Source organism: Panicum virgatum, chromosome 2K, assembly GCF_016808335.1.
Source record: "Panicum virgatum strain AP13 chromosome 2K, P.virgatum_v5, whole genome shotgun sequence".
NCBI classification, from domain to species: Eukaryota; Viridiplantae; Streptophyta; class Magnoliopsida; order Poales; family Poaceae; genus Panicum; species Panicum virgatum.
In genome coordinates, this window is record NC_053137.1 from 29,681,694 (window position 1) to 29,705,573 (window position 23,880).

At 50.6% G+C, this 23,880-nt stretch overlaps 1 protein-coding gene across 10 annotated transcripts in view; it reads right to left on the reverse strand.

The window, feature by feature from the left end:
- Positions 1-5,160: 5,160 nt before the first annotated feature.
- Positions 5,161-23,880, reverse strand: part of LOC120673037 (structural maintenance of chromosomes protein 6B-like) — a 51,655-nt gene continuing 32,935 nt past the window's right edge. For 5 of the 10 annotated variants that reach the window (XM_039953754.1, XM_039953742.1, XM_039953740.1 and 2 more), the window contains 10 exons: positions 18,565-18,713; positions 9,628-9,723; positions 7,061-7,197; positions 6,873-6,975; positions 6,497-6,576; positions 6,326-6,404; positions 6,166-6,223; positions 5,919-6,016; positions 5,740-5,834; positions 5,235-5,662 (listed from right to left, as the gene is read on the reverse strand). In XM_039953754.1, the coding sequence (XP_039809688.1) occupies positions 5,605-5,662; positions 5,740-5,834; positions 5,919-6,016; positions 6,166-6,223; positions 6,326-6,404; positions 6,497-6,576; positions 6,873-6,975; positions 7,061-7,197; positions 9,628-9,723; positions 18,565-18,713 (953 nt within the window). In that variant the 3' untranslated portion in view covers positions 5,235-5,604. Of the gene's footprint in view, positions 5,663-5,739; positions 5,835-5,918; positions 6,017-6,165; positions 6,224-6,325; positions 6,405-6,496; positions 6,577-6,872; positions 6,976-7,060; positions 7,198-9,627; positions 9,724-18,564; positions 18,714-23,880 lie in introns of all 10 variants that reach the window. The other 5 variants (XM_039953733.1, XM_039953761.1, XM_039953725.1 and 2 more) reach the window with 4 other exon arrangements.

Sequence of the window (23,880 nt, forward strand, 5' to 3'; positions counted from 1 at the left end):
GACTGCACGTCCAAGAGTAAAGAAACAGGAATTGGCTTGTCACTCATTGTTTTAGAAGAAGTAATTGGGCTCATCTATCGCAAGATCATTGAAGCATTAAGACTTGCTGATCATACATGGAAGGTTATCAATACATTATACTGCAATATTACTACAAGGGATCCGAGGTACAATTCGCAAATATGTCACATATGCCAAATAATTATTTTGCGAATACCATGAATTCTCATGTTGGTGTTGCTAGATCGATCAGTGAGCATATTCCATTGACTTATGGCGATTCTACATATGCAAATTATTCTATGTAAATGCCTGCGTCAAATATGCATGCTTTCAATTTCAATATTTCTAGCAACATGCAACATACACCCGTGTATACATCAGCAATTGGGCAAGCTCACATGCCGATGAACATTTGTGAGGGCCAAACTAACATGGGGAATTCGACCAATTTTTATGGAGCATCGAATGCTAGCAATTTTGATTATAATCAAACAAATGTTCCATCTATTTATTCATCGGCAATGCAATCACACTATGTGGTTTCACCACAAAACATGCCGATGAATGATAAAATTGGTCATACTATAGTTTTGGCCATTCGGCCAATTATTCTCAGCCCTCATACATTGCGCAAGGTACTGTTGGAGTCGAGGTTGCATCTACTATTCCGGCATCATATACAAATGTAAATTCTTATAATTCGACTTCAAGTGTTACTTTTAACCCAAGCCGAGTTAACGAAAATTCAGCAATCTTGCACACGCCTGTACAGACTAGTGCTACATGCTTTTTACCTCCAGCACAATTACAAAATTTTGGCAACACTTGTACTTTGCCGAATGAGTCTAAAAGCATTGGGGGGCAATTGCATGTAGATAAGTTCAGTTTTGAAGATACATGGAGGAAAGTATTAGCTGGATCATTGGTTACTAATGATGCTGTCAAGGAAAGAAAAAATGATTCAGCCATAAACTATTCAATTGATCGAAAAGGCGAACAAAGCAGTACTGTCTCCGAGTCTCTTACATCAAGAGAAGAAGATTTATCTATTCAGAATCAAGACAAACGCAACAAGAAGACTACACTTGATTTGTCTAATAAGGAGGAGACATTGGAGACTAATCTTTCGATGATTGTTGTCGCTGATTCAAGAATTGGAGCTTCCGAATTGGTAAAACCAGAGCTTCCGGTTTATATTGAAGGAATTTCAGGTTTCTCCAATACAATAGATAAGGTACAACTTGCAAGCAATTTACCTAATTCCCAGCCTGGTCATGAATTTACACTTGCTACATCTGCAGATAGTATCATGAGATTGATTGAGGATAGTAATTTATTTGGTGAGTTGAATTTTTGACCTTCATTGTTCTTGCGGTCAATGTCTAGGCTGTTTGCTTGTGATTATCTGAATCTGAAATTAGAAAACATTCCAAATGCCAATGCTAAAATGATAAGCAGTTCTAAGGCATTAGGCAAAAGAGACACAAGCAAATGTATAGCTGAATGGATTGATGAGAAATTTAAACCATTCATTTGCTCAGCTTTAAAGCCATCTCCACAAAAGAATCAGCTAAAGAAAGCTAAATACACCTTTGATTTGACCATGTGTGGCCATATTTTGGATGTCTTGTTGGGAAACAATTTTATTAGAATTATTGATCATCAAGTTGTGTTATCACCTCATAACCAAGAGCATACACATTGCATGTGGCATAATTCATTTGATACTTCTAATTGCAATGTGCTTCGTCGAGTGATCCAATCGTTCATTGATGAAGAACGATTGAGATTGTCTGAAGCTCAACAAATGAACCAATCGGAATTAATTGGTTTTAACGGCAAAAAGGTTTCAAATCGGCCACGATAAGCCGATTTACTCAAAGAAGGTTCAGAGGCCAAACAGAGAGATATGGAGCCTTCCAGTGAAGATAAAATCATTGTCCTTGAATTACAAATTGGAGATATTATAGAGGATAACAAGGTGGTTACAACTCCGGAAAACATTGGGGGGCAAGCAAAATCTCTCCCATTAAAGCAAAGGCCGATTAATCTCATTAAGCAGCGAACATCGGCTAAGGATTCTCCTTTGAAGTATATCTATCAAGAGAAAACGGAGAATGCTTATACGGCTGGTATAGGTGAAGGCCATGTCAAGCATAAAAATAAATAGCCAAAGCTCACTTTTAAAGAACTTTTGGCTAAGTATCAAAGGGAGAATAAAGCAAAGGGTTCTTATCGGCCAAATAATATAGAAGAGTTAAGGTCACATCAGAAGCGCAAGTTTGAAGGCCGGAATTGGCGAAGGAATGGATTTCATGCAGCAGCTCCATATTCTTTTTCTGGGCCACCAATGCCAACATCACTTGGATATCATCGTGCTGATTTTTGTTCATATTTTCCAAGGGATTGGCATGGTCCGAGGACACATCATCACATCTCAGACCACATCATGTACAATACGCAACTCCGAAAAGTCCAGTGTTTGAATCATTTTCTAGAGACTGTTTTGATCAAAAGAAAAGGTCTGGAGCTCAACGAGAAAAGAGAAAAGTGGTAAGGCAAGTCTACCGTGTCAAGAAAGATGGCCGCAAAGATAAAAGTTCAGATCTAAATTCAAATAAAGAAAAGCCGATCAAGGTGTTAGAATCTTCGGCTGCTAAAGATAAAGATACGAAGCGATCGACCTCTGATAGTTCTAATGCAAAATCTGAATAAAAGAAGTTGGAGATTTCAAAAGCCGAGGAGGATTTGTCATTATTTGCATCGACATCACGGCCGAGATACCCGCTCGGTTTATCAAGATGGCAAAAGCAGAAGTTGCAGAAGCTAAGTGCACAAGAGCTGAAAGAAAGGAATTTAGCATGGGTGCTGAAAAGGGAAGCTCAAATTCAACACAAAGGTGATGTCTCAGCATTAATTGGAAAAGGTGCAACAGAGATGAATAATAGAAGAAGATTCAAGAAGAAACCCTTAGACCAAAGGTTTGCACCCAATCACTAAAATCTTTGGTCGTTACATCACCTATATTGTTCATATATGCCATCAGTGGATATGTTATGGAGTCCATTCCCCAGTGAGTGTTGTTACCCCTCATGGTCTCACTTTTATCTGTGACACTCCGGCCCAGGGCTTAATAGGATTAATAGGATATTCATATCAACAAGTTGCATCTTCTTTTCCGAAAGCCGATCTCCAAAGAACTCTGAGGTTAAGCGTGCTTGGCCCGAAGAAATTTGGGGATGGGTGGTCGACCGGGAAGTTCTTCCCGAGTGCGCACGAGTGAGGACAAAGTGTGCAGAAAAGACTGGTGTTGGTCTGTGAGGGCAGTCTATGTCCTAGAAAGCAGCCAGATGTAAGTGGGCTCAGCCTCGGGGAGGCGGGACGTTATAGAATAGTATCAGAGCCGACTCTCGCGGTTTCACGGGCACGTACGGGCGTAAGTGCACGGGCATGAGCACGGTCGCGTGGGGGCGCAGATGCCACCGGCATGTGGACGGGCGCGTGGCGGGTCAGTGCGCGGGCATCTGGGATGCGCCGTTGGCATTGGACGCACGGACGTGGCACATGAACCGTTGGCACTGGATGCACGGACGTGGCACATGGGTCGTTGGCACTGGACGTACGGGACGTGGCCAAGAGAGGATGTTCCTGGCTTGGGATTTGACCGACGAGGACGTCGGTCTCTTAAAGGAGTGAGTATGTGACACTCCGGCCCAGGGCTTAATAGGATTAATAGGATACTTATACCAACAAGTTGCAATTTCTTTTCCGGAAGCCGATCTCCAAAGAACTCCGAGGTTAAGCATGCTTGGCCCAGAGAAATTTGGGGATGGGTGACCGACCGGAAAGCTCTTCCCGGGTGTGCACAAGTATGGATAAAGTGTGCAGAAAAGACTGGTGTTAGTCTGTGAGGGCAGTCTATGTCCTAGAAAGCAGCCAGATGTAAGTGGGCCCGGCCTCAGGGAGGCGGGACGTTATATGATCCTTGGTCTTATCAGTCTGATTTTCGTGGATGGAGTAATGCTTATTTGTTTCACACATGATCATTTGGAGTATTTGTTGCTGGTAGTTTGGAGCCGAAATATATTTGATAAAACTAATGCCTTTCTTATATTTATTTATTTCGGCTACACATACTGTTGGGGATGGAGCATTCTATGGCCGATGTTTGTTATCATCATGATTAGCAAGGTGCATAATTAAAGAATATTGCATATTATCACTTATGCTAAGTCGGCGATTGTTTCAAAATCGGCTATAGAAGCTGATTGGAATATTTTTGTAACAATATAAAGCCGATGTAATTATTCGAGCATCAGCTATCAGCGTGTAAATCATCATCAATACAGTTAGGACAACTCAGACATTTATGATCGACCAAGACACCATGGTAACCCATCGGCAATTGAATAAAGCTATTGTTTCTGAGGATGATGGCCGATGGTACCATGGTGATTTGAGAGAAACACAAGAGAAGAATCCAGCAAAAATAAAATTCGAAGCGTGAAGTTGTCAGTCTGCAAGTTTTGGATCATCGCCCTGAGCGTTGGTGCTGTCTCGGTTAAGTCTGATCCATTCGATCATGATGGTGGTCCTAAATATTATTGGATTGATCGCTCATCACACGAAGGTGTCACCGTTTCAGGAGTTTGTCACGTGTAGATGGCTAGTAGCCGATGAAGAGAAGGTAGCCGATGTCCATAATTATTTTTTGGAGCCAATTCTAATGTGTCTCGGATGACATCGGCAGTCAATTTAATTGATGGGATATTTAGCTACCAGGGCAAAACACCGTGCCTCAGCTGTCAGCTTATCGGCACCATTGCGTTGGAGTCGGCACTGCACACAAACGCGTGGTACAGGATGGTGACAGCAAGGCCATACCGACGTGTTGCTTGTGTCGGAGGCCAGTGTTCACCTCTAATTACTCCTCGACCGATACATCCAGGTAGTCCATGAAGCAGGGATATGTAAGTGAACTTCTTAATAGTATACAGATAATCCCGAACTTTTATATTAACATACAGGTAAAAGACCGAAAAATCAGATGGCGGGTACTTAGAAAAAAGGGAAAATTCGATTCATGCCACCACAACTCCGTGAAATTGGGTTTCACGTTGAAAATCATGCCACTCAATGGCATGGATTTCATGTTAGAAAAAAAAGAGGGAAGGCTCCAACAACTGAACCTTGCCTTTTTTTTTAAGCCGACCAGCAGCAGTAGATGAACCTAAGTCACTGCCAAAAAATATTCCATTCTTGGTTACATAGAGATAATGGTCATAGGGAGATCGTCCTAGTTAAATCGCGGCTAACTTGTTGGACCATTCTGCGACAACAGCTGTTTCATGTTAAGGCCTAGGATCTTCAAGGACATCAAGCACTGGTTAGCATTGAAAATATGACATACACATGAGATCACGTTCAAATAGCACTGCAGATACTGGAGCCGCCCAATGACGATCTCTCCTGATCAAACCTTGCATAAGATTACACTTCAAATAAGCTATGTATAAACAAAGTATCAAAAGAAGTTCGAAGCAGATTCGCTCCACGTCAATGACAATGCTCAATGCCTCATTTACACGGGGTGCTGACCAGTCAACCACGAGGGGCAGCCATTTGCTGCTTCTTGATCCTATCCCCAGCCTTCACCATGCTGGAAGACAGATACAAGGAGTTATAAAACAGAATGAAGCCTAAAACAACAGATATATTGATATTCTATTGACAGACCTGATATCGTGAGGGGTTATAAATATCCACTGAGACCCCTGTGCCACAGCAAAATCTACTAGGGTATCTAAGCTTATTTTGCGGCTCACCGCATCCTGCGAAATTCAGATGCCACCAATTAGAAAGTTTGATTTGCTGTTAACTGGACAGAAAATAGCAAAGATCATTTGCTTGCTCACCATGAATACATCAAACTCATCCATGGCCCTAAATGGTGCTTCTGTCATTCCATGAAGAGCTAGGGTGAAGCAAAGGGTTGAGAAAGATCGTTCTCCACCTAGAGAGAGAATGACAGCATGAACAAAAGCTCTACACCCAGAGAACACTAGGAAAATGAATGATAAGTATTTCTTTACCAATTTTTCTCAAGAATAACTTAAACTTGATTATACAATATATTACAACTAGGTTGCAAGCTGCAACTACCTGAAAGTCCTCTAGTATCTCTAACAGTATCACGAGATGCATCTTGAGGCATTGTCAGCTACATTGAATGTCATATCATGTTAGTTACACTGGTTTGAAAGCATATCTATATACATACAGATAAACATCAAGAAAAGGAAATCCTGTGGAAGTAACTCACCTCAACAGATAGAACTTCGTTCTTATAATGAACATTGATGTGCCCACTGATACCTTTCTTCCCCAAGTGCTCGTTGAACCTTCCATATGTACAAAGGCAGCAAAACTGAAATCCCTTTTCACAATTGATAGGAAGAAGAAAATTTGGTGATAGGCATAGAAAGAAACTTACAGCCACGTAAGCTGGCGCTTCAAAAGACCAGTATTTCTCTGAAACTTCCTCCATCGTAGGTCCAATGCCTTTTGACATGCCTGCAGAACAAAGGATTTGGCTAAAAAAACATATCTATTTTGAGTGCACTACACACATCTTAACTAACATATCCAACACCACTATCACTTTTAATCAACCCAGTCCACAAGCTGCCCATCATTATCATTACTTGAGTATATCTACAAATCCATGCAAAAATATTGCACGAGTTATGCAATTTGGGACCATATATTATATGTACCCACAACTAAAACTGAAGATAATCGCAACCTTTTCTTTTTGATGAGGAAAAGAATTCAAGCCTTTGAAGCGTATAGAGATGTTGTGCACTTACATTTAATTTGCCCCTAAAACCTTCATACATTTGTTGTTTTCTCAATATTTTCCGTCCCTTTTTGTCATGCAATGCTCTCAGATCATCAATGGTCTTGGTATATCTGCACAGATATTTTTACGAAATAGTATCACAACTCCTATTGTTTATTTATGTATTTGTGGATATGTGCAAACAGAAGACCAGACCTTCTGCTTTCTTGCTGAAATTTCTGATTCAATTTATTAATACAATCACTTAATTGTTCCAGGGTGGATCCTCCGACACCACCCAAAGCTTCCACTTCACTCTCTGCACATATTCTTGAAGCCTTTTCAAAGTATTCCTACAACAGAATATAACATCATCACTGAACATGTGAGAGACAAATAAAACCATCCATCCAACTTAAATTTGGTATCTAATAGCTGGAAATTCTCGAGAACTTTTCCAATTCTTCCAACATCTATGTTAGAGTATATTTGGTAGTACAGGAAATATCTCAGGGAGGCTTCTTTCTCCCAAAGTCTTGTACCCTCTATATATACGCCCTTGAGGCTTAATGCAATATAACCCACAAGTCATGCACAATCTATCCTTCCTACATGGTATCACGAGTTTAGGTTACCGATCCTAAACCGAAGGCTTCCCTGCTGCCCTCGTGCCGCCCCCAGGAAGATCGATCTCCATCGGGGACAGCACCCTAGGATGCACGGCTGATCCCTCCAATTTGCTGCATCCCTCATGGTCAAGTAGCAGCAGATGACCTACCTCTCCCATGGTAATTCAATCTTGTCTGGCTGCCTCATTGCCCCCTCCCGTCGTCGAACCTTCCTGAACATCTAGACCAACGCCGTCCACTCTCCATCTGCGCCGCTGCCATCACTGCCTTGAGCACGAGCGCGCAGCTGCGAAGGTCGCACCATCAAGTGCCGAGCTGCAGCACTATTGGAGCAATAGGGTCGGAGCACTAGGCCACCGCGCCGCCTGTTGACGCCGTCGTCAGGCTGCTACACCAAGGAGATTGCACCCTCATTGGATCCATCACCGGACAAGCTCCATTGAGGCCATCTCACCCCGCCCCATCCACCATGCCCCTTCACCGTCATCGCTGGCGGGCCGTAGCGCCATGGGCTCTGTATCCAAGGTTCATCTTGCTGTCGTGTTTCTTTTTTCCCGATCAGAGGTCGGGTTTGCATCGCCCTGCCATCCCGTCGCCGCTCGATCGTCGATGCTCCAAAGGATGAGGTCGTTGCACCCTACCAGGCTGCAATGCCGACACTTGTCCCGCCAGCACCACAAGTGTTGCTGTCTTTTCATGCGGTGGTGCTACCTATGCTACTGGTCCGCTTTAGCACGCTAGCTCTCGATTCGAGTTTGCGCCAATTACTACAAGCTCGCGGACACCGCCGCTGATGTTGCTGAAGGAAGACGCAGTTGCGCTCTTAAGCTGCTCCGTCTACCATTGCCATCCAGTTGGCTCATCGACCTGCTGAACATGTCAGCAGAAGGCTGCTGGTTTTGTGTACTGGTGCGCCTATGTTGGTGCTTCAGACCTGCGGCGTCCACGGCTTTGACTACTTCAACACTAAGAGCATCTCCAACAATAGCCCCTACTTCAGAGTCCTTACTTTCTGAGTAGGGGCTGTCCCAACTTTTTGGGTCTCTAGATTTAGCCTACAACTCCAGTAATAGCCCCTACTTCATACCCTCTCCATTCATATGACATGTGGGGCCTGCATGTCAGTGGCTAAATTTGTTTCTTACTTTTACTTCCATCGCTCACCCTTTCTCTCTCCCCGTACTCTTCTCTCTCTTGATCTCTGCCTGTTTCCCTCCCAGAGGCTCCCAGCACTTCTCTCTATCAATCTCTTCTCCCCCGTACTCTTCTCTGTCTCTCTCGATCTCTCCCCCCTAGGCTCCTAGCACCTCTCTCCTAGCACCTCCCAAGCTCCCATACGCCCAAGAGAGCTTGAGCTCTCAATGGCGAATCTGGGCAAGAGGGGTGGTTGGCAGCACACATGCTCGAGCTTGGGGGCGGATCTGAGCTGGGGGCGGCATTCGTGCACGAGCTTGGGAGCGGCGGTGTGGGTGCTCGAGCTTGGGGCCGGTAGCAAGCGGGTCCTAGGTGGGGCCCGCAGCGCGACAGAGCTCGGGTTGGCAGCTTGGGGCAGCGGCGGCTCGGGCCGGTGGCGAGCATGCCGCATCTTGGGACCGGTGGCGAGGATGCTGCAGCTCGGCTAGTGCGCACGGCGAGGGAGAGGAATATGCGAAGGAGACGAACAGTGGAAATGAAAAAAAAAGTAGGGGCTCCCTACCCACCCGTTGGAGAAGGGGCTGGACCGCTGGAGGGGTAGATTTGGGGTCCTCCCTACTCTAGGGACTCAAGTAGGGATCCTGTTGGAGTTGAATTTTTTGCACTCGGTCCCTATTTGTTGAGTAGGGGCTCAAATAGGGACCTTGTTGGAGTTGCTCGGGGCTATCATCTGCATGAGCTCTACCTAGTTTTAGCTCCGGCCGTAACATTCGACCAGTGTTCCGACTAGTGTCTCCACAACAAATGCAAAGATAAAGTTGCTGCTTTTAGAATAGCAGATTTTGTGTCAAACCTTCTATGGCATAATAGATATGCAGAATACTAAATCTCTACGAAAGTTTTCTGTTCAAACAAAAGTATGTAGAATCTTTTGACTGTGCAACTAATATGTATAATCAACACAAAGAAAAAGAAAAGGTGGCCTGCACAAAGGCTTATAGCAAGTGATAGGGCAATAACCTGATGAAGCTTTTGAAGATCTGTTAACTCCGATTCAGTCATTTGAATAGGAGCTAAAACCTTCATTTCCATAACACCTTCATAATGAGCCTTATCCTGGTAAGGTCCAAAAATACAATGTAGTACCATGACAAGAACAAGTGTCAAGAACATTTTACCATGTAAACCTATGAGACAGATGTTACATCAGTAAGTAACACACCGTTGCCTGTAACAACACTAAACTGGCAGAGTTGAAAAAGAGAGCAGGGTCTTTTTCAGGTGGCAACGTGTCAAGGAATTGAGTGAGCAACTATGTTTTTAAAGCGGTAAGGCGAGGCGTGGCGATCCACCACCGCCTTATCGCCTAGGCGACGCCTAGGCGGGCTAAGGCGGGCTAAGGCGAGACCTTAAGCAAGGCGAGCCGCCACCGACTTGTCGCCTAGGCGACGCCTTGAAAACAGAGGTGAGTGTTGGAGTATATTGAGCCCATGTGTATAGAGACCCATGTACAGGTATTATATATACCCACCCTTCTAGGGTTGGAGGAATACAAGGATTATTCTCTCCTACATGGTATCTTTAGCCTAGGTTTCCTCTCTCTCCTCTCTCCACCCTCCAGCCCGCCGCCGCCGGCCCCTCCTCCCCTCTCCTCCTTCCCCTCCCTCTCTTCCCTTCCTTCCCCTCTCTCTGCGCCGGCGCCATGGCCCACTCGGCCTACCAGGCCCGCCGCCTCCCTGGCCCTGCTCGATCCCGAGCAGGGCAGGGCCGCCGCCGCCGGCAGGGGCCTGGGGGCCGCCGCCGCCGGATCAACCGCTGGAGCGGCCGCCGCCCTCCCCTCCTCTGCTCCAGCTCCCGCCGCCACCTGGGGCCGCCGCGCTGGCCGCCCAAGCTGGCCCTGGCGCGGGTGCAGGCGCGGGCGGGGCCCAGGTCGGGGCTGCAGCCGCCGCCGCCGCCCAGGTCGTCCCCGTCCTTGGTGCGGGCGCGGGAGGGCCTGCAGCCGCCGCCGCCCAGATCGGGCCCGCTGGCGCCAAGATCGGGCCTGCCGCCGCCGCCGCCCAGGCCGTCCCTGGCGCGCGGGTGGGCCCGCCGATGCCACCGCCGCCGCTCAGGACGTCCCTGGTGCGGGCGCGGCCCCTCTGGTGCCTGCGGCTGATGCCGCCGCCGCTGCTGCGCCGCCGCCACTCACCACGCCGCAGTCGCTGCCGGCAAGCAGCCCGCCGTCGCCGATCCCACGTGGCCCGAGCTCGGGATGCCTCCCATGGATGCGCCGCTCTCCGCCGCCGCCTTCCGAGGGCAGCAGGCCGCCGCCGCTCTCGCCGCAAGTCGACCCCGAGCACGACGCCTCCTCCTCCCACCAGGCCCCGCCAGCTGGTTCTGGAGCCCGGTACGACCCGACCGACCCCATGGTCACCCAGCTCCACCTCCAGGCAGCCGGGGTCCAGAACATCAGGGCCCTGGTCTCCGTCCACCTCGACCCCGCGTCCTCCTCCTACGGCTGCTGGCGGGACCAGGTCCTCCTCACCCTCCACCGCTACTCCCTCGACGACCACGTCCTCGTCGACTCGCCGATCGAGGCGCGGGACGTGGCGTGGTTGCGCCTCGACAGCGTCGCCATGTCCTAGATCTTCGGGACCATCTCCCTAGATCTTCAGGACCTCGTCAGGACCCACGGCGGCACTGCGCGGCAGGCTTGGGTGGCGCTCGAGGGGCAGTTCCTCGGCAACACCTTCGTGCAGGGGGACCTCTCCGTCGGTGAGTACTGCCGGCGGATGAAGAGCATGGCCGATGCTCTTCACGACCTCGGGGATCCGGTGTCCGATCGGGTCTTGGTGCTCAATGTCCTACGGGGCCTGAGCAGCACCTACGACCACCTGAAGGGCTGGATTGCCCGCCAGAGGCCCTTCCCCACCTTCCTACAGTTCCGGGACGACCTCGCCCTTGAGGAGATCGCCAGGGGTCTCGCGCCCGGATCGTCCTCGCCCACCCCCGCCGCGCTCGTTGCTGCTCCACCGGCCTCCTCCGCTGCTCCTGCCACCTCCCTCCTTGGTGCTGCTCCCGCCGGGCAGACCGGAGGAGGGGGGCGTGGACGTCTCAGGGCGCCGCCGCCGATAGGCCCAAGGCGGCACGAGACGACGCCTGCCACAACTGTGGCAGGCCCGGCCTCTGGGCCAGGTACTGCCCGCAGCGGAGGCGTGGGGGCCAAGCCCACGTCGCGGAGGCCCAGCCGGATGACGAGCCGGCTCTGTTCCTACTCCACGGGGACATGGAGCCGCATCCGGCGGCACCGCCTGCCACCGCTCTACTCCACCTCGACGAGCCGCGTGCCCGAGTCCTCCTCGGCAACGGCTCCGACGACGACAGGGTCGATGGCTGGTACCTCGACTCCGGCGCCACGCACCACATGACCGGGAGGCGGGAGTTCTCCGACCTGGACGTCGACGTAGGTGGCTCCGTCAGGTTCGGGGACTCCTCCGCTGTGGAGATCAAGGGTGTGGGCTCCGTGATCTTCACCGCCAAGTCCGAAGAGCACCGGATGCTCACCGGAGTCTACATCCCGGCGCTGCGGAACTCCATCATCAGCCTTGGGCAGCTCGATGAGAGCGGCTCCCGCGTGGTGATCGACAGCAGGGTCTTTCGCATCTGGGACCACCGTCGCCAGCTTCTCGCCAGGGTGGTTCGAGGGAAGAACCGCCTCTACACCCTCCACGTCGGGGTGGCCCAGCCTCTTTGTCTTGCAGCTCGCAGGGACGACGAGGCATGGCAGTGGCACGAGCGCTTTGGGCACCTTCACTTTGAGGCCCTGAAGCGCACCTTCACTTTGAGGCCCTGAAGCGGCTCAGCGCCAAGGAGATGGTGCGAGGCCTCCCGAGCCTCGACCACGTGGAGCAGCTCTGCGACGTCTGCGTACTGACGAAGCAGAGGCGACACTCCTTCCCCCAGCAGGCGAGCTTCCGAGCCAGGGAGCGGCTCGAGCTCGTACACGGGGAGTTGTGTGGCCCGGTGACACCAGGAGGACGACGCTACTTCCTGCTGCTCGTCGACAACCTCTCCCGCTTCATGTGGGTGATGATCCTCGGCAGCAAGGGAGAGGCTGCGGACGCCATCAGGCGTACTCAGGCTGTTGCGGAGGCGGAGAGCGGCCGCAAGTTGCGCGTGCTGCGCACCGACAACGGCGGCGAGTTCACGGCGTACTGCGCGGATGAGGGCATCCAGAGCCACTACTCCGCGCCGTACAGCCCGCAGCAGAACGGCATCGTCGAGCGGCGCAACCAGACGGTTGTGGGGATGGCCCGGGCCCTCCTTAAGCAGAGGGGGATGCCAGCTGTCTTCTGGGGAGAGGCGGTGGTGACGGCCGTCTACGTCCTCAACCGCTCGCCCACCAAGGCACTCGACGGCATGACGGCGTATGAGGCTTGGCATGGGCGTAAGCCGGCGGTCTCCCACCTGCGGGTCTTCGGCTGCCTCGCGTTCGCCAAGGAGCTTGGCCACATCGGCAAGCTCGACGACAGGAGCACTCCGGGAGTGTTCATCGGCTACGCGGAGGGTTCGAAGGCCTACCGCATTCTCGACCCGGAGACACAGCATGTGCGCACGGCGCGCGATGTTGTGTTCGACGAAGGGCGAGGATGGGCGTGGGACAAGGCGGTGGACGACGGCTCGGCTCCGACGTACGACGACTTCACCGTCGAGTACGTCCACTTCGAGGGAGTTGGGGGGGTAGGCAGCTCTTCTTCGCCGAGCGTGCCTACCCCGGTCCCCGAGCCTCCACCGACTCCGGCGCCCGCCACACCGGTGGCACTACGCCCTTCAGCTACGACTCCGGCTGCGCCGAGTTCCTCGGCCGCACCACCACAGCCGGCGACGCCACGCACTCCAGTACCGATAGCCACTCCTCCGGGCACGTCTACTTCGACACCTGCTAGTGCTGAGCACAGTCCGGTGGAGTTCGCTACTCCGTTCTCTCACGACGAGGAGCGCGTCGATGCGTACCATGACGGCGAGCCGTTGCGGTACCGTACGATGGAGGACCTTCTCGGTGATCAGCCGGTGCCGGGACTGGTGCCTCACGACCTGGAGGCGCAGTTGCACCTCGCGTGTGACGACGGCGAGCCTCGGTCTTTCGCAGAGGCCGAGGGACACGCGGCATGGTGTGCCGCGATGCAGTCGGAGATGGACGTGGTTGAGAAGAACCGCACTTGGGAGCTTGCTGACCTCCCTCGTGGTCACCGCGCGATCACCCTTAAGTGGGTGTTCAAGCTGAAGAGGGATGAGGCCGGCACCGTCGTCAAGCACAAGGCTCGCCTGGTGGCACGAGGTTTCGTGCAGCAGGAGGGAGTCGACTTCGACGATGCCTTCGCTCCCGTGGCACGGATGGAATCCGTGCGACTCCTTGCGCTAGCTGCCCAGGAGGGCTGGCGTGTCCATCACATGGACGTCAAGTCGGCGTTTCTCAACGGCGACTTGAAGGAGGAGGTCTACGTGCACCAGCCGCCGGGGTTTGCAATCCCCGGCAAGGAGGGTAAGGTGCTACGTCTGCGCAAGGCCCTCTATGGCTTGCGGCAGGCCCCGAGGGCGTGGAACGCCAAGCTGGACTCCACGCTCAAGGGGATGGACTTCGAGCAAAGCCCGCACGAGGCGGCCATCTACCGGCGGGGCAAAGGAGGCAATGCTCTGCTGGTGGGTGTCTACGTCGACGACTTGGTGATCACCGGCACCAAGGATGCGGAGGTGGCGGCGTTCAAGGAGGAGATGAAGGCCACCTTCCAGATGAGCGACCTGGGGCCTCTCTCCTCCTACCTGGGGATCGAGGTGCACCAGGACGACTCCGGGATCACACTTCGATAGACCGCCTACGCCAAGCGCGTCGTCGAGCTCGCTGGGCTCACCGACTGCAACCCAGCTCTCACTCCGATGGAGGAGAGGCTGAAGCTGAGCCGTGACAGCACGGCGGAGGAGGTGGACGCTACTCAGTACCGGCGTCTTGTGGGGAGCCTCCGCTACCTCGCCCACACACGGCCGGACTTGGCGTTCTCCGTCGGCTACGTCAGTCGGTTCATGCAGCGACCGACGACGGAGCACCAACAGGCTGTGAAGAGGATCATCCGCTATGTTGCGGGGACTCTCGACCACGGTCTCCACTACCCGAGGTGCCCTGGGGCGGCACACTTCGTTGGGTACAGCGACAGCGACCACGCCGGCGACATCGACACCAGCAAGAGTACGAGCGGGATCCTCTTCTTCCTCGGCGAGTGCCTCGTTAGCTGGCAGTCGGTCAAGCAGCAGGTGGTGGCCTTGTCCAGCTGCGAGGCCGAGTACATAGCGGCCTCCACCGCGTCGACTCAGGCGCTCTGGCTCGCTCGACTGCTTGGTGATCTCCTCGGCAGAGACACTGGAGCGGTGGAGCACAGGGTGGACAGCAAGTCCGCTCTGGCCTTGGCGAAGAACCCCGTTTTCCACGAACGGAGCAAGCACATCCGGGTGAGGTATCACTTCATCCGAGGCTGCTTGGAGGAAGGAAGCATCAAGGCGAGCTACATCAACACCAAGGATCAGCTTGCGGACCTGCTCACCAAGCCCCTTGGGAGGATCAAGTTCCTTGAGCTCTGCTCCAGGACCGGGATGGTTCAATCTTCCCACAAGACGACGCACAAGACTTAGGGGGAGAATGATGGATAAGTCTGTGTAATTGGTCTTTGTGGGGCTGCACAAGAGGAGATGCTCTTGCTGCAGCACGTTGTGCTTTGCTGCCCCTAGAGGACAGCAAGCACAGCATCTTGACTACCTTTCAGTTGGCATCTAAGATAGCATCTAGGACAGCAGTTAGGACAGCATTTAGGACTAGCAGTTAGCATCTTGGACTAGTGTCCTTAGCATCTAGCTTGACTGCCCTGCAGCCCCCTTGTATAAATGTATCCCCAGCCCCCCCTTGGGATGGCATGGCTTTGAGTCGGTGAATGAAGAAAAACCCCAGAAAATTGCCCCAAGTTCATTGTCATCCTCTCAGCTCAATGAAAGTTAGAATTGAGCTTCTAACACTTGCTGCGCTGAAGCGTCTCCTCCGCTACGTCCGTGGCACTGTGGACCTCGGCCTGGTGCTTCACCGCTCGTCCTCTGCTGAGCTGGTGGTCTACACCGACGCTGACTGGGCTGGCTGCCCGGACACTCGTCGCTCCACTTCCGGCTACGCCGTCTTCCTGGGCGGCAACCTGGTCTCCTGGTCGTCCAAGCGGCAGCCGGTTGTCTCTCGCTCCAGTGCCGAGGCGGAATACCGGGCTGTCGCAAACGGCGTAGCGGAGGCGTCCTGGCTACGACAGCTCTTGGCGGAGCTCCACAGCCCACTCACCAAGAGCACGCTCGTCTACTGCGACAACGTCAGCGCCGTGTATCTCTCCACTAACCCCGTCCAGCATCAGCAGACGAAGCACGTGGAGATCGACCTACACCGTGCGCGACAGAGTCGCAATCGGCGATGTTCGGGTACTCCATGTCCCGACTACCTCCCAGTTTGCTGACATCTTCACCAAGGGACTGCCCTCCTCGACATTCTCGGAGTTTCGATCCAGCCTCAACGTAGCCGGTGGCTAGTTGTGGCTGCGGGGGGTATTTGCTCTTTGTACTCTATTTGTACTATCTTCTTGTCCAGTCTTGAACACCGCTGCGTCGGTAGTTCAGACTGCGGGGGGTGTTAGCTTTCTTGTTGTCCAGTCTTGAACACCGCTGCGCCGGTAGTTCAGACTGCGGGGGAGTGTTGGAGTATATTGAGCCCATGTGTATAGAGGCCCATCTAGAGGCCCATGTACATGTATTATATATACCCACCCTTCTAGGGTTGGAGGAATACAAGCATTATTCTCTCCTACAGTGAAAGGAGTGGAAAAGGAATTTTTATTTCTGGAGAACTGATATAATGTAAAAGATTGAAACCATATTTATTGCATGCTTAGCTTATGAGAATATGCCAGTGAATGCGCACTTTTATCTAAGCTATAAAAAAAACTCAACCTGCGGGGGTAAGGCAGCCCCTGGGTATTTTGCTAAGAAGACCACACAAGTCGAGAAAAAACCCGAACCCTTGCCTAACATTACACAGTGTTACTGTAGCCCGTGTGAGACGATCAACGACCTGGGCCGAATCTTAGACCTGTACTTTGATGCGGGAGACAAGGGGATTTTTTTTTAACCCCAGCCTGAAATTTGCTTCTACAGAGAGTCGAACCAAGAACCCGAGGAGTGCTACTAGAGCCACCTAACCAAGAACCCGAGAAGTGCTAGAGGCCCGTTCGCGCTTTATCTAAGCTAAGGTTCAAGGAAATTATATATTGATGTTAAAGTATATTTGTTAGGCTAGATATCTACTAACATATGTATCGGAGAGGCCTCTTGCCCCCTGTCTCAGTCACTCTATTTATACCGATTGAAAGGCTTAATGTAATTTATTCCACGCAATCTATCCTTCCTACAATTGCAAGGGAAGAAACGACATGGCCTAGATCAGCAATGGGTGCAAGCATCCACTAAATTCATGTGGTTTACGTGATCTGCAATGAATTTCTTTGTTTTCTATTCGAAAGGCTTTTCCTTGTCCCAACGAGATGGGTCTTCTTTGTTGATGACTGCATAATCTGTAATAATGAGGGCCTTGACAATGTTGACATATATAATGACAATGATAGGAGCATTGAAATCCGAAAGGTAATATTATGATCTAGCAAATCAAACTTAATCAAACTAGATGAAGTCTATAATCTGACTTAGGTGTGGCGGTGTGGCCTTTCGAGCTGCCACCAATTCTCCCATTGCAAGGTTCAGTTACAAGTCTACTACTTACAGTTATTCCCTGACCATGGTAGAGAGGCTCTGATATCTGTTTGAGAACATAGGAGGGACTAGAAATTTCTTGATTTCTTCCTTACTGCATATAGATCAACCAATTCTAGCAACTTGAACACTTACAAAGTTATTTCTTAATTACGAGAGAACGTGCTACAGTCACCGTCCGTACTGTTTTCGCACTGCAATCCTTACCTTTAACATTTATCCCTCTTTTCTATATGCAAGCCAAAAAATACTTGGCTCAACTTGACATGTACCTTTTCCTCCAGAAATTATTTGATTTTGTTACAATACGATGTTTTCTCTATTTCTTAACAAGTTCCAAGCTGGACCTTAGATTGCTTATATAAATTTCCCAACACAAATGACTAGCAGTAAAAAGACAGCATGCCTTATTTGCTTGGTATTATATTGGTTCAATTTAAAGTATTGTCATCAACATTAAGGTTGCCCCTTATCAGACTTGCTTGGGGCCTCTTATTCAGCAATTTGTCCCCATGAACTCATCCACTTGCACTTTTCTCCAGGAATTGATTCATCCTCTCACGGCACTACCACCAAATTCTTTGTATTCCTTGGATCTAGAAAAGGTCAAAGCAGGATATGCCTCAATGTTGAATGAATTTAAAGCGGAAGAAGATTATGACTCCGAGCGTGCATAGGTTTGGAGCCTAACTTTGTCACATCTAACATTAGCGCTCACTTCCATAAGTTGCAAGTTGGTAACATTTTAATCCTGATTGGGTGCAGGTTATCTTTTTAATCAATTTTGTCAAACTTGCATTAGGCATTTTTCTTAGACAGATGATTAGCATTAGGGTTTGGGCCTTAGGCCTGGTGCTGCACTCGGCCTTCGGCCTGTGCGCACCAGTAGAGGATCAATAGGCAGGGACATCCTACAGTGGTCATACTTCCATAAACCTAACTAGGTATTCCCTGCCTATATATGTGCAGTATTCTACATCTCATCAATTACTCTACTATCGCCATAATCTGGCTTACGATTTTGTCAAAATATGCATTTGAGAAAATTTTGTCAAAATATGAATGAAGTGTTATCCCCAGAGCTCATGGAAAAGATGAGCACACAAACAAATACTTGTGAGGATAGGAGAATCACACCTGCTGAGCATCATGTATTTTTTCTTCAACGAGCTGCAATTCATGCTCAGCATCGCTAATAGACCCCATCTCAGCATGTGCAGACTCTGGAGTAAAGCATTTTGCATTTAGTATGTGCAGAGAATTTACCACAGGAAAGCAGAGAATATTCTGTAAAAGCAGGATCAAATGAATAATAAAATTACCATGAATATTTCCAGACAAGTTTTTGCCATTAAAAATTGTTGTCAGAAGTATACAGAAAATAAGTAGGCAATCTGAAAATACCTCATTATACTATTTTCTCTTGGGGGTCTCAAACTAAAAACAGAGGGAACAGATATACATGGGTTTTCAGAAAAGTTTAAGCATACAGACCAAAAAAAAATCTAATGCTTTAGTAGAATAATGTCTTGAGTAAAACCAAGTGGAAAAATTTTCAGTAAATAAACTGAAAAAAAATTTAATCATTTCATCTCATAACGCAGGGAAGACCTAGTACAAAACCACTCCCATTGTGACAATACATCTGGTGATTGGGAGAAAATTTTCAAAACTACGTCTGGTGCCTCTGAAGGAACAGGTTGCACCGAGCCAGACTTAATTGGAGCAGCCACAACAGCCGACCTAACAATTGTAATACAACCCCTCTCCCTCGCGACGGCACATGGCTTGAGTGCCTCCGTGACAAGCCAGCTAGCTGCACCCCCTATGCCGCACCCCGACCCCCGAGCAACGAGAGGCCAATGTCAGCGTCTAGATGCTGTGTGAAGCGTCCCCTCATAAGAGAAGACTTAAATGTGATACAAAACACCAATCCCAGGAGGCTGATGCCACATTTATTACATCAGATGGTTCAAAACCGTACAAACCTTGGAGGACACTCGATACAGATAATAATAATAAGTAACCAAGCTACGACATAACACCAGACCGCAAACCACATGGGGTCTAGCACGGGCTCAGAGTATTGCGACAGCGAAGGCATCTCGAACAGGGCCGATTCCACAGGCAAGGTTGGGTGCAGGACGGTACCCCTACTCAACGTCGTCAGGTACAAAATCTGGATCTTCCTCTGTAAAAATAGCGAATGGGGTGAGTACAAATGTACTCAGCAAGTCCAACCACACCCACGGAGGGGTATAAGCAGAATATAATGCACAGGATAAATCAAAAATAAGGCTAGGGTTTGATTTGCGGAAAGCAATTATTTATGCAGGGGTTCATTTGAAAGAAAACATTTGTAAAACCAGTTTTCCTTATATCGAGTAACACAAAGGGTTGATCCACACGGGATCCAAGTTTTAGACTGCTACCGGACTCCTCGTCCGTAGTAGCACACGGCACAATTGCCGGACACATTTCCAAAACAACTCACGCCAACCCATCCCGAAGTAAAAACTAGTTGTGAGACCATACCGTAACTCGCCCAATACTGTGGGCACAGACTATTCGAATAGGTTTCAACTCTGCAGAGGTGTGCAACTTTACCCACAAGTGGGGTACCACAACACGATCACCTTAGTGTCGGTGCAGATTCCAACAAAGCCTTTACCCACCTTAGCTAGACCTGACTAGCCACCACGGGATCCACCAAGGGGCCAATGACCTATCTCTGAGGTTTAACCAGGGACTAAGTCACACAGAACATATCTCTTCTCCTTGGTTACCCGTTGCTCTCAGCTCTCCTGATGGCTATCAGACTAACTAGTGGGGTTTATGCTAAGCCGTTGCCCATACAACGGTCGAGTGGTTTGCACGATAGTGGAGTTAGGTGAGATGTAACACCAACTCGATCCTTAGAGTAGACAAGATGGATATCTCCCTTCCTTGCCCTGCCACACCGGCACGAGCACACCAAACGGCAAATCACACTGAAATGCCATCCATCCCGTCTAGACTCATCTTTCGAAAATCCACTTTTATCCCTTCCCACACACACACATTTTCTTTGTAAAACGAGTTGAAATGTGTATAAGTTTCTAAGCGTTCTAGCAGCGATTAACGTCCAAACAAAATCAGACATTAATCTAGGTGGTCAAGGAATGGTTATCACAAATCAAGGTGTGGCTATCCAACCATGTTTTCATGCAAGCAAATCATATGCAATTTTGTAAAACATGCCAATAGATTGTGTTTATAAAAACTAGGACAGAAGCATGCATCAAAGGGCAGGATGCGTTTCGATTTCCGACTCGCGGTACTAGTCCTCGTGCTCGCGGTACGTACTCCGGGCTTCTGCTTGCGGTACAAACTTCCTATCCCGCGGCACCGGACTCCAGGCTTCTTCTCGTCGTTGTTCGCGAACTCTCGGCGACTATTACGCGTCACAAATCAAACAAACAAAGCATACATAAATATAAACTGAACTCTCTAAATTATAAAACTAACAAAGATAGTTAGGGTTAGATTTTAGATAAATTTAGGAAGATGAATTAGGCTAGATAGCATGCAGTGCTTACAAAGAGCACGACAAGCTCGGGAGATTTTCCCCTAAAGGGTGGTCGGAGAGAGAGCAACGAGCAAAATCTTGCTCTAGTGGAACCGAGAGGGTGAGTGAGCCAGGTTTGGGAAGGTGGCCGAGTTGGTTGGAAATGAGTTGGGAGTGATGGAGGAGCTACGCGAATGCGCCCTTTTATAGACCAAGAGGAGGCAGTGGCCGACAGCGGCGTGACGGGGTACTAGTGCAAGAACAGAGCCAACGCTATAGCGAGGAGCGGCGTTGTCGCCACACGCGCGACGAGACGGCAAAGCCGGCGCGGGCGGCAAAGCATCATGGTGCCACAGTGCGGAGCGGCACCGAAAGCTGCCGGACATTGATGTGCGGTCTCATCGTGGGGCCAGAGTGTCGCGACATGCATGAGTGCGGTTCGTGCGTGTCGCGGGCTCAGCAAAAGGGGATGGCACCGCGAGGGGCACCTTGAGCAGGATGTTGGCACGTGGTGACGAAAGGCTCGGTCTTTTGGCCCAGGGTGAAGCGGGCGCGCGTGCTCGCAGTGTCCTGGCACTCCAGGTCCGCGGCGCACGGTGGCAAGGCAGCGGCTAGGCGGGGCGGCGGTGAGGTGGCACACGTTTAGGAGCAGGAAGAGATCAGCTTGTTAATATGGGTGCATGGCCACGAGTGCTCGGCCATGTGGTGGGACCGGACGTGGTGCGGAGTGTGTCTGTTTAAACTGTGTAATCAGCTTGTACTGCGTGTGTGTGGAGGTGAATACAAGTGCAGTGCTGGTGTGCAGCACGGAAGAGTTTCTGTGTGAGTTAGTGATCCTCTCGGAGTTTGTGTTCCTGCATTTGTTTTCCTCAAGTGTGTGTGTGTGTGCGTGTTTCCATCCACCGAGAGAAACTAGCAAGGTGCTCTTACTTGCCTTCGTGTAAACATCAGAGAGTGCGCAAGGGGAGCCGGTCATTTTGATCAGTCCTGACACATGCGAGCTCCGGTATCCCGGTTCGCGGCGGCCAGCGACTGCGGTGGTGGACGTGGGCGATGGCGAGGCAAAGGCAGGGCCTTTTGGTCCCGGCTCAGGTGGTGCTCGGCGTGTACGCGCGCGGGCGCTCGGCAACCCGAGGTCACGGCGGCCGCGTGTGCTTAGTGGTGGCCAAGAAGGAATAAAGGGGCCGGCACTGCTGCACCGAGCGTGTGCGTGCACGGGCATTTAGCATAGCCAAGGCCGCGGCATCGCCGCGATGCTCGCGAAGCTCCGGCATAGCCGGGCCACGATGGCGTCAGGCGGCAACAGAAAACGGATGGCGATGATGTTCGGCTCCTGCACAAAAAACGGTAGGACAGGGAATTCCTAGGGCCAACTATGATGTTCATCGGCCATCGGCCGGCAGCACATGGTGGTTGGCAAGGATAAGATTCGGCCGGCGCTCACCGTGGGTCGACGGTGTAGGCGTGGCCGGCGTAACGAAGACTCGGTGCGGCACGGTGGTGCTTGGGCTCGCGGTTCCGCTCGTTGCGGCCGTTGGCGTGCGACATAGCTCTTGACGGCGGTTCCCCAGCGCTCAACTCCTCGTGGCTGCTCCGGCTCGGCGTGGCCGCCGTTGCGGCGGCGTCGGCGCAGCTCCGGCTCGTCGCCTCCTTGGGCTGGGGGTTGTCGGCAGCTTCGGCACTCGCTGTGGCCCTCGTCGTGGTCCTGAGCGACGGGCAGGTGAGGCCAAGAAGAAAAAAAAAGAGCTGGTGCATGATGCTTGGAGTGGAGCCCGTGCTTGCTGTGGAAATCGGAGTGGCTTGCTTGAGCTACTAGCTTCGGTGAGGAGGGAGCAGGGATACGGTGGTGTGCACGAGAGAACTAAGCTAGTGCTGGATGCTTGCTCGGTGGAGAGACAGGAATTGGAGATCGAGAGGGAGAACCCTGGTGCTTCGCTCGGTGGCCATGGACTGCTTGCTCGTCTGCTCAAGTTTTTGGGAAAAAGAAATGGGCAAGAAAATTAATGGAGTATGAGCTGCTCTCTGGATCACCAGAAAAGAAGATGCAGCAAGCTGTTGTTGGGTAGTGTCGACTGGAGAAGCAAGCAAAAGGAGAGAAGTTGATGCCTGCTTGTTCTTGCGGTAGAGAAATCAAGGTAGGGGAATCGAGTGGAGAAGCAGCCCTGGTGGTTGCGGTGGTCAAGAAAATTAGAGGAAGAGAACGGAGGGAGCTGCTGCTGTTGCACAACTTGGTGGAGAAAAATCAGAGCACATGGAGGCAGCGACAGATTTTAACAGGGAGAGATAGAGCTGCCTGCTGCTGCTTCTTTGTGGCCTTTGCCCACCGACGGAGAGAGAGTGAGAGAGAGAGCTGCTGTATGAAAGAGACGTGTGAGAGAGAGAGAGTTATTGCTGCTGCTGCCGCCTGCTAGTGCGTGAGCGTGCAATGTGTGAGAGAGAAGAGAGTGTTAAATGTGTGCATACATGCATGTGTGCTGTGCTGCCTGCTACGGGAGAGAGTGAAGAGTAAATGTTGGTACTGTGTGCTCCCTGTGTGCTTGCTCGGTTTGCTGGCGTGCGAGACAGATAGAGGAGGCTGCTGGTTGATCTGTTCGATGGAGGAGCAATGGATGAGGTGATGTTGCTTTGCTTCGATATTTTTGTCCACGGACACAGAGGGAAATGGTGAGAAAGACTTGAGAAATAAAGAGAGAAAAAGACAGTAATTTGATGATAGTGGTTAAAAGGAAATTAGATAACTTAAATTTGGAAGGGATTTTTCATACAAAAGAAGATGAGCTCAACAGTCTTGAAATTAGATTTTAAAATAAATTTTGAACTCAAACAATTTTTATTTGTGTGAGATTTTGGACTGTTACACTGTGATGCGGATAGGCCTCAGGTCATGCAGAGGCAGAGGCTTGAGG